General features: G+C 37.4%; 2 protein-coding genes across 2 annotated transcripts in view; both read left to right on the forward strand.

Moving 5' to 3' along the window:
* The window catches only part of LOC132105680 (transmembrane protein 178B-like), an 89,374-nt gene extending 88,002 nt beyond the window's left edge, over positions 1–1,372 (forward strand). The window contains exon 5 of the mRNA XM_059510977.1: positions 933–1,372. Coding sequence (XP_059366960.1) covers positions 933–1,183 — 251 coding nt within the window. The 3' untranslated portion in view covers positions 1,184–1,372. The remainder of the gene's footprint in view (positions 1–932) is intronic.
* LOC132105679 (cryptochrome-1-like) overlaps positions 1–4,310 on the forward strand; it is a 140,310-nt gene extending 136,000 nt beyond the window's left edge. The window contains exon 15 of the transcript XR_009423977.1: positions 4,294–4,310. The gene's annotated coding sequence lies outside the window, so the exon portion shown is untranslated. The remainder of the gene's footprint in view (positions 1–4,293) is intronic.
* The last annotated feature ends 7,058 nt before the right edge of the window (positions 4,311–11,368 follow it).

Here is an 11,368-nt window from a genome sequence, read left to right on the forward strand (position 1 = left end):
TGGTGGGAAATTTACAAAATATCTTCATGGAACATGATCTTTCCTTAATATCCTAATGATTTTTGGCATAAAAGAAAAATCTATATTTTGACCCATATAATGTATTGTTAGCTATTGCTTAAATTATACCTGTGTGACTTAGGACTGATTTTGTGGTCCAGGGTCACATATTGATTCATCTATTAGCATTGCAAAAGTGTAACACTAAGCTCACATCTAAATGGTCAGTGAACAGTGAGTCAACTAAAACTTATCCATTCAAAAAAAGTTATAGTTAAATAATTATCTTAATTACATATTGGTCTGTACCCCAATATTTGTGTTTGCTATGCTATTTTTACTTAATATTATTTGCTGCTTAATAAAGTATTAGCTTAGCATGTGTTAATGTCCGACTCTTTTCGAATTACTTCACTGGGAGTTTGATTGACAGACGATCGGACCAATTATAATGCTGAATCTGCTATCTGAAACTGCAAACTAGACCTGTCTTTCCGCAGTTGAAATATCTTCTGATGTTCATTTATGTTTATTTCATGCTATAACTAGTGGAAGAGATGATCGGTTCACGTGTCGCTTGAACTGAGGTGCTACAGCGATCTGTCATGACACATTAAAGAGCCACAAAACAGTATTTAATATTTGAATTACTAAGAAATTGACAAAAGTCTTGTCTATAGGCACGTTGTATTTTTCACTGTGTGAGACCATGATGTGTGGCGTGAGAGCAACATAGCTTGTTGGAGGGGGGGGGGGTTCTTTGCTAAGGGTCAAGTGTGGGTTTAGACCACTGTTTGTATGATTCACTTCTAATGTAGACTTCTCCAGAAATATTTGCAGATTTCCACTGACCTGGATCTCAAAATCAGCACAGTAAAAGTATGAAACTTCATTTAGATGAATATTCTGTTCATAGTCTTTCTCTTTTTCAGGCACATTTTGCATCATTTCCTTGTGCACCTGTGTAGCTGGCATCAACTTTGAGCTGTCCCGTTACCCTCGCTACATATATGGCCTGCCAGACGACATCAGTCATGGTTACGGCTGGTCAATGTTCTGCGCCTGGGGCGGTTTGGGCCTGTCCCTCATCGCTGGCTTCTTCTGCACACTGGCGCCCTCTGTACAGCCGATTCCTCGCTCCACGTGCCCCAAATCCCGCCAAGAAAATGGCACCGTATGTTAAGGGATGGGTCTGAAAATCCCCAAGCCTACATGTGCAGCTGGACAATGGGGGACAAAACACATTCAAAAAAGACCATAACTGAAGATTAAAATCATGTTCATTTAGAATCATTTCTAATCTCACCAACCAGGCCATTTTTAACCATGTGTGCGAATCTACAACTGAGTGTCCCGATCGTTTAAAAGAAAACCAAGAAAAAATATATTGTGAAGATAATATGAACGGGACTTTCCGTCGCCAAGGTCCTACACAGGAAAACAGTCATCCTTTCAAAGTTTGGTGAGCACAAGCAAATGGTGACAAATGAAGCAAAAAATAGACAATTCTGCTCATTCTGATGCTGAAAGGCTGACGTCTAAAAACTGCCAAACCTGGAGATCATGGTATTTGGATCTGGACAATGTTTAAAGCCAAGGTTCAAGAGCACCAAGACCATGAGGCTTTCACGTGAGAGGACAACAACTTTGATGCGATTTGGATCTGTTGTGGCTAAATCCGCCGATTTGTCTCGTACCCTGGAGACTATTGCAATGCCTCTTGAGATGGGGATAAAGGATCCGCTCGTGCATAAAGGAGAACGATTTCAGGAACTGGAGATGCCTGCTCGTGACGTTATGTTGCTATTGCTGTACAGCAAATTGTAAAGAGAAAAATAATACCTATAATATTCCAGAAGAGGAAACAAACAAATCCTAACGGGAGGGACATTTTTTTGGAGCATTTTTCCATGTTTCATTTCTTATTCATCTCCAATTGGTATCAACGGACATTTCTAACTTGCTTTCGATTTTATTATGTGCTTCTTCCTTTGTTTTTTTTTGTAATTACAGTCATCATGAGTGTGAATGAGTGTGTAGGTAGTGTGCAAATTCTTTAGCTACTATCAATATAGTATGTGTGTTTGAGAGTTTTGTGGTCTCCATACGGGAGAAAAAAAAGGAAACATAAAAAGAATAATAATGCATAAAATCAAAAACCTGCCTTGGGGGAAATCAGGTAGGCTTTTGTTGAACCAAGAATTACTGGAAAGGAAAGATGCCATATCCTGTTTTAGACAGCGAACACTTAGTCCCTGTAGACACGACTGACGTAGACAGAAAGACAACTCAACATCACACTGTTACTGCCTTAAGCTTGTCTGGAAGGAGGCATTTATGCCATTTGATGGGAACGTATGCTGACTTCTCTTCTGAAAGCATCTATGGGCTGACAAAAGAAATCCCCATTTGAATCCAACTTCCTGCTCTGTTTAACAATGGGTCTCTTTACTTAAAGGAAACTCCCAAAACAGGATGTGGTATGTAAGTGCCTCATGATTACATGAGACAGCAGCGGTGCACAAAAGAGGTACATCTGTGGAATCGTGACCTCGAAATGTAGGACAGGCGGCAAGCACAAGCTTAATACAATCTCTAAGCTGACATGCGATTGGTTCCCTCAAGCCGTTTTCATAATTTCTCTTCTCACGCATTCATTTCACAATCTGAAACTTTTCATCCATTTCACATGCTATAAATGCATTAAACAAATCACTTGAGCAGCCATAAAACAGCGTGCTATGAAGGAACATGCGTCGAGGGTCACTGGCGAATCAGCACACTCATTCATCCATGCCAAAACCCTACACTAGGAGATTTAGCTTTGCAGCAAGACCATGTTTACAGATTTCTAGAAAGGAGATTTGCCAAAACAAAAATCTGCTTCCAAATATCAAGAAACAAAGCGTCATTGGTTGCACTGATTTTTATACTTTAGTTCTTTAACAACTATTAATTGGTTCATAAAGTTAATTAATTTTGAGAGTTTTCATTGTGTTTGTTTATAAAACAAGCTGCCAAGTGAAGTTTTGCAGGGCTGCAACAAACTAAAGGCTGTTTATAAAAGCCATTTCAAAATGATCCATCCCAACATTACTTCCATTGGATCTTTCACCATAAAGACAGCCAGCAGTTCACTAACAAATGTATCCTTCTCAACTCTGCATTGATGAAATACGGGACCAGCAGTCTTCATGGGAAGCATTCAGAAGAGGTTTCGAACATATTTATGGGCGCTTTGGGTGATTTGTGTGGCAGCATTCAAGTAAAAAGACTTTGTTGCATGCTGACAATGCAATTGGCCATGAAATTACATAAACATCCAGAACTCCAGAAGACCTCTTCACACTTTCAAAGCAACAAATCGACCAAACACAGCCCACAAACTCTACACTGCTTGATTACAATGGGCATGCAACAGAAAACCTGCATAAATACCCAATAAACAATCTGTTTTAGGAGCATCTTGCAACAAGTCCATCTGGCCTTATATAAGATAGTGTTCCTTGACACACTTAGGAGGAAAATATGTATTTCAGTCCACAGATTACGCTCCTAGGCGAAGACATAAATGGGGTCAGTCGCTAGTTGTACACAACACTTCTCAAATAAAACCAGTTCCACAGTCCTATTTGAGAAAAACATGTAAGGATATTTAAAAACGCACTTAAATTCACTCCTATTTTCTTCAACAAGGCAAAGAGGGGTGTTCAATCACAGAGTATAAAGATATCAAAGAGCAGAGAAGGGAAGGGCAGATGCTGGCATCAGACGCCAAGAACAGACACTTACAATTACAGCTTAATTGGCATCCATCCTAGACAGAGAGTCCCAGACTGAAAACAGGTAGTGAACTAAGTTTTGTATGGATCATTGTGAGGCTTGTAGTGAAAGTGATAATGAATAAAAACTAACAGCCTAACTGTCACTTAGTGGGCATTTTAAGGACTCTCCTCAAAGAAAAATCATGAAGTGTTGGGCATGTAGGTAATATGGGCTCAGGATCACAGATTCCTTTACACAATCTACACATTACATTCACACAAATGTGTTTACATCACAGCCAACAGTTGTCAGCCTTTGTTCAGTTATTGGTTGAGTGGGGTGGGATGGGAAACACGAGTGGGAATATTTTTGTCTTCAAAATGTAAAAATAAAAATGTAAAAAAGTAGCAGATTCGGTGAAACTGCAGCTTTTTAATGGGACACTGAAGCCTAAAGGTTTATCGGATCTTTTTTCATCAGTGATGTGTCTGTTGAGTACCTGAAAAAAAAGAAGAAAAAAAAAAGAAGAAAACTGTAAAAAAAAAAAAAAAAAGTTTAAGAAAAAAAAAAAGAGAGAAAATAAATTCTTGAAAAAAATGTTAAAACTGTGGAATGTAATATCATTACAAAAATAAAATCTCCTTGTTGTGTTTATTTGTATTGTATATTTACCTTTGTATTGTAATTACATTATTTCCAGGCATTTAAAGTCAAAATAAATAAATTGTTAACATTAAAGCATTAGGTATCATGAAAAATTATTTAGAATTTTAATGGTAATTTATAAATACATTATAGTTTATGTAATATGTTAGTTAACAAACTAGATTAACAAATTATGCAAAATTATTATTTGTTTTTAATTCTTGAAACCTAATGCTTTAACTAATGTTACCAAATTGAACCTTACTGTAAGGGTTTACAAAAAAAAAGGACAGGACGGCAGTCTAGCGAGACATAAAGATCAGTGAAGTTCACTTGCTGACATTTAAGGCAAGTAAAATCACCGTGGCAACAAATATGATGAGGATATTATCTGATCAACTGCAAACCACTGAAAAAGATCCAGAGAAAGTGGAGAGAGAAAAGTACAAGGATGAAAAATAGAGGGCAAACTCATCTAACATGATAACAGCGAACCGAGTCTGAGGGAAGCCGACATGACGGAGGCAATAACTAACTAGCTCTCGTACTAGATATGTTGGCTGAGAAAAAAAAAAAGTACAAAACAAAAACACGTCCAGGCTGATTTAAAGAGATGAAAAGCCCGTGTTTGATGCTTGATGAATACTTCATGAATGCATTTAGAATGAGTGCGCTGCTATGAATAACCACCTCTGATTAGGATGGGTGTGCGTGTTCTCCATCAGGCCTCTTGAGACAATGAGTATTGACCCTGCTGTTGATGACGGGCGACAGAAACACAAGCACTTTAACTTGAGAGCATTTAGATCACTGCTCCGAGACGCCCAGACCAATGATTCTCAACTGGCGGGGAGAGACCCGAAAATGGGTCACGGGCCTGTTCTGAAGGGGGAAAAACGATGCAAAAATGCAAATTATAAAGAGCAACTAACCGTATAGAAATAAACAGGCTTCTGTGAAAAGGGAAACACTTCCCATATCGCTTACTGACTGCATAAAAGTCTGGGTGAGCTCGTCAGTTCACGACAACATGGACCATTTGAGATCCACACAGTCTGAAGATAAAGATAAACATGCACAGTGAAGTCTATAATCGGATGCCGAGAGCATGAAACAATCAAAAAAAAAATTTAAAACATTTGATAAACAGACAACTGAAAGTATTAAGGGTACAGAGTGTTAAATGGTTTCATTTTTATTTGTTCATGTAAAACAGTAGTGTTGAATGTCGATAAATTATAAAGATTCCTCTTAAAGATTTAGATCAGTGTTAATTAAATTTTTTTTTTTACATATTTAAGATTTTTAATTAGCTTTCATTTTATACGTTCACTTTTCATTTTTACACTACTAAAACTAAATTCGAACTGTTCTAATTCTAAATTGTAATTTATTTCAATGTTTATTTATTTTTTATTTGTTTTCTATTTGCTTGACTTTACATAATTTTTAAGAGTACCTATATTTTTTCTTTTTCCATCTCATATTTATTTCATTAAAACTATATTTTGAATTAATTAACATTTTTTTTTATAAATTTAGCTTTAGCTATCAATAACACAGATTTAGAACAGTTCTCAGAATTATTTATTTAGTGTTTTTGAAAGTAGAATACTGAGAAAATAATGTCTTTTCAATAGTATTTATTACATATATATTAAGTAACATAACATTTAAGCATATTTCACTGATTTTTATAAAATATTAATGACCAAAGGCATGATCTTTAAACACATTGTCATGAAGTTCAGCTAGCAACTAACTACGTTCAAGTGTCACAGTCAGCTGCTGGCTGTATGGCTTTCAATAAAAAGAACTGACCCATTGAAACCTAATCATTCATTTGGAATTTGGACTACACTTGCCATACTGTCAGCTAAGTGCTGAAGATTTAGTATTGTACTGCTGAATAAGTTGTGCAGGAAACTCTGACAAGGCATTTCATCTGCAGGTTTCCAGTATTTCAAAAAAAAAAAAAAAAAAAAACCCTAAGAACCACTGACCTAGACAAGAGCGATTTCAGGTCCAGCCTCATTGAACTAATTACACCATTAAATAACACCGTTATACATATGCAAATCATTTAGGTGAAATCAGAAATGAGGCACTCGATCATTCAGTCTCTATATATATGGACTCATCCGCTCTACGAAGGAATACATTACTGTACGTATGTGGGTCATTATAACTGAGGCCCTGGACAAAACACATGCCCAGTCACTGCAGTTTCAGTATTGCATATTTGCTGGGAACTTCCACTGCCAATTAGATCAGCACTGCAGTAATTTAAGCATGAGAGCATGACAGAGTGGCTCTGCTGAGCGTTTGAAAGCTGGGCAGCCAGTAAGCTCACTGCGAACGCCTAATGCACTCTTGACATTATCTGGGAGCTGCTGCCGTTTTACTGAGATAAAGTTAATTGGGCCGCACCGAAAGTATTTGAAGGCTCGTGCACCAGAGGTTGGTATTGACACCCACTAGAATGAAAATAAATAAAAAAATTAAGTGCCACAAACCCTCCTCGAGGCTAGTGTTGTTTCTGGCAGCCTGTTTTTAATTTTAGTTTTAGTCTAGTCTTTGTGTGAAGCTGTCATTTTAGTTCTTATTAGTTTTAGTCATATACATACTCATAACATGCTGGTATGTTACATAATCAACCAATCGTGTGAGAAGGTGAGATCTACAGAGAACGATCAAAGCAACACAAATACACGTACACGTTAGGTGTTTGTTCGTTCATTCAACTTGAAGCGTAGCTGTGCTATTCATAAGCTCTTATGAATGTCATACAATGATCGATCTGCACAGCACAAACAGCCAAAATCTGGATATTTTAGGCAATATAAAAATCCTGACAAGGACGCGTCCTGGGAAAATGGCTCATATGGTCACCTTACCACTACTTAATCCAGTCAATATAGTACAAGTACATAGTAGTAAGGCCTGGCCTAGGGCTATTCAAATCTTTCCCTGGAGGGCCAATGCGGTGCAGAGTTTGGCTCCAACCCCGATCAAAGTCACCAGCCTGTGATTTTCTAATGATTCCAAAAACATTGATTAGCATGCTCAGGTGTGTTTGACTAGGGTTGGAGCCAAACCTTGCACTGCATTGGCCCTCCAGGGCAAGATTTGAATAGCCCTGGCCTAGCCTATAGACGAAACCAAAATTTTATTTTAGCCAAACCCATTTCAAACAAGGTTATCTTATTATATTATTGTTTTACCTTATAGACTCAAGAATACATCCATTCCAGACACGAAAGACTCCTGATTTGAATTTACAACATTTATTTTACCAACAAAACATGTTAAAAGTACACACACATACATTTAAATAAAAACAATAAATAAAAAAAGTGCAATATGACGATTTTTTTATCGTGGATGATAAAAGAGTCTCCACGATCTGCTTTTGAAGAAATATCGTAGTAAGTTACCGTGCTACAGCGCACATTCTATCAGCTGCAGTTCTGGTGCCTCCATCATATACTATACAACGCCACATGCATTCACAGCAGTGTTAACTCAGCAGAGTTACTCTCTCATTATTTGCTTGTGATATTAAAGGTTTCATTTTTATGAGAACCGCATAGGCCTACACCCGAAGCGCTTGCTAAAGCCTGTCTAGCAGCACTTGATTATTGAACCAAGTTATCTTTTGCGCTAATAATGTCAAAACACACAAGGTTTAAATGTAGAGTCAGTTGGTTATGTCTAAAATGAAAGTAAATAGTTGAGAGAAAACGTGCCTGTATTAGATTCGTGAAGGGATAGATCACCCCAAAATTTCATGTCTGTCAGTATTTACTCACCGTCACGTTGTCCCAAACCTGTATTCATGTCTTTCTTGTGCTGAACACAAGAGATGATGAATGAATGTGGTTTGCTGGTCCACATTGATTTTGGTAGTAGCAAAAAATACTATGGAAGTCACCGTGGACAAGCAACTTTTTGGTTTTCCAGGTTCCTCAGAATAGCATTTATGTTCAGAAGAAAGAGAACACTTAAAACCACTTTTGAGTAAATGATGGTATAAAAATAAAACACTATGACAGAATTGGCAGAATTTTTATTTTTGGTTGAACTATTCCTTTAACGTTAATAAAACAAAAACACAAATTGAAAAATCACTCACTGATCTTGACTGAAGACATTTAATACAGTTGCCTTAGGAATCAGTTTATATAGGTTTTTATTTTTATATTTGTTCATTCAATTTCTTGAATGCTGAAAATAAATAAATGTACCCGAAAATAAAGCACTGTTTATTTCTATATTATGTGTTGTTGTAATGTGTATCTTTGTCATTCTTATCTTTGTTATTAAAAAAATAAGAAAAATTATTTTTTATCTTTGTCCTCTTTCACCTAAATATGTCATTCTTTTTTTTTGTTACCTTTGTCTTTATAATAGGGAAATTAGTTTGGCTGTAATGCTCCGACTTGCAAAGTAGTAAAACCAACATGACAAAGAATTGTGATAAAATCGTGCATATTGAGATTTAAAAAAAAAAAAAAAAATAAATAAATAAAAACACGATATATTTTTTCGATAACGCCCACCCCTAGGTCATCGCTGTGTTGCTGGAAGTTCGCTTTGAATGCGCGCGAACTCGTATCGCTTGGCACAGTGCATGAGATTTTTTTTTTTTGACTTTCCGCATAACTCCGCATCCAAACATGCACAAGTTCAGGGCGATTCTAGCCAAAAATGCACGTCTGTGTTTGCATAGTTTGTCTAAGGCTTCTTATTCGAGGTACATTTTATTTTTATTATATAAAATAGAATAAGAATTAATTTAGATATTAATTATACATTATTTGCTTACAGTTGTGTTGTGTTTGATGCGAAACAAAGCCAATCGTTTAAGATTGTTTTAAGTTTGTACATGAATAAATTATTAATTCAACTCATTCATCACAAGACTTGTACTGGCACATGACTTCTCACCGGTGATTCCAGATGGTTTTAGAGGACAATTACTCCTTGTCACTCCCCTGTTGTTTCAAAGAATAGTACAACGGCGAACACGACAAGTATAAAAGCCTTGTCCGTTTGGGAAGGTGCGCTCACAATTTAATATGAACTTAACTTCGTATGTTGTTGTCTTCTAAATAATGCCGTGAGTGGGGCCTGAGGAAGTGACTTTGACTGTGTCTGTGCAATGCAACCTGATGCAGCCATTGAAGTGAGACACAGGAAACAGAAATACTGCAATATAATAATAACGTGACTAAATGAGACAAAATAATGTTATAACATTTTGTTTAGTCTCGTTTTGGTCAACGAAAATGAAGAGACATTTTAGCATAGCATAGACATTTTTATTTTGTAAACCACATTTAGTCTTGTTTTTAATTATCAACAATATTGCATTATACATTTAATTATAGTCATCGTCACATGACCAGCATTTACTTTGAGTCGCGTTATATTTAGTCTTAATTTTTGTTAATGAAAGCAACACTACACCAGACCTGATCTCTCAAAGAAGCAATTGTCGACGAGTGCTGACGCAAATGAGTAGGACGTGTCCAAGCGCTGAGCAAGAACGTGCGAACATGAGCCCATCACCGCCTTTCATCACGTCTCTAGGTGCTGAAAGAAAGTTAAAGGTAGAGAGACAAAAAACCAAAAAGATCACTTTGACTCCATGACATTTCGTCTTTTAAGATTTACTTTTTATTTTTCTCCAGACCTTTAGAGAAGTACAGTTTCCTTCAGCTCTTAATATTTCTTACATTTTAGCACTGTGTAAAACCCAAGTTAAACAGTACTGATTACATCGTCGTCGAGATTTAATTATTCATTCCTTTTGAATACTGAACTGTCGGCAGGAACCTACACAGCTGATAAAGGATTAAGACTGTTACAAGAAAACTGAGAAGGGGGCGAGCAGAAGTGACGAACAGTGTTAACCATCCCGGACGAGCCCCCTGTGCATTGCCAAAACATTAGTTGCCCAGTAGCGCAGCTATCCCAGCTTTCCCTTATGGCAAAAAAAAGTGCAAAGTAACTGCTACAGACACACACATTATGATCCCATCCTAGTGAATTTCCCTCGCCGGAATCGGTTTCTACACGCTTCCACCAATCGCAAGTTTCATGCCATGCATTCACACATCACTGCACTCCGACTCTAGACCTAGTTCCAAAAACTCTGTACACCTTGCACACCTTCAAGTTTCTTTAGGGAGCATGGTCATAGTGTAAACACTGATTAGGCCACGTACGCTGAGGCAGCTATGAGAGACGCCACATGGTGGCATCCCTTGTGCTACACAAGCCCTGTGCTTGAAAGGGGTTAGGTGGTACCCAGCTCTCGATTCCTCTTAATTTCACAACATGGCGCCCTCTGATACAGAGGTTAACCACGATGTTGTGATCGAAAGTAGAAGACCCCCCCCGACCAACCAGACAATCTAGCGGAAGGGTCAAAGGCAAAGGCTTGCATCCATCTACAGCTAAATGCCACGTCGAGAATGGGTACCACGTTTTTGACCCCTAAAAATGCATCTCCCTTTAAACAAGGGCACAGAAAGGTAGAACAAAGTTGAAGGCCAAAGATCCTGGGTAAAAGTGCTTTTTGCTTCGCCATCATTATGCCTTTGATCCGTCAGAATAATGGAAGCCAAGTAGCCTTTTGATTAACAACAAAAATTGAAGCCCTATGTTGATTTTGGACATCTACTTGATTGCTTAGCTGCACGGCTTTAAGGACTCTCACATGAAGTAGCTCCTCTGTTGTGCAGATGGATGAACAGGTGCTGTTCTTTTTGGTTTAGCTTTAAAGGCAGGCTCTTGTTTCTAAATCAAGACACTTTTCGTTTGATTATTTCCATTTGGTTCCAATGGAATTTCAGGAACGCATATCATCGATGATGCGTACTGGTATGTAGAGTCCCAAAAATTATGCAGTGGCATTAAAATTGTTTTTACTAGAGAGCTTGTTTAGGCC

Source organism: Carassius carassius, chromosome 26 (genome assembly GCF_963082965.1).
Source record: "Carassius carassius chromosome 26, fCarCar2.1, whole genome shotgun sequence".
NCBI classification, from domain to species: domain Eukaryota; kingdom Metazoa; phylum Chordata; class Actinopteri; order Cypriniformes; family Cyprinidae; genus Carassius; species Carassius carassius.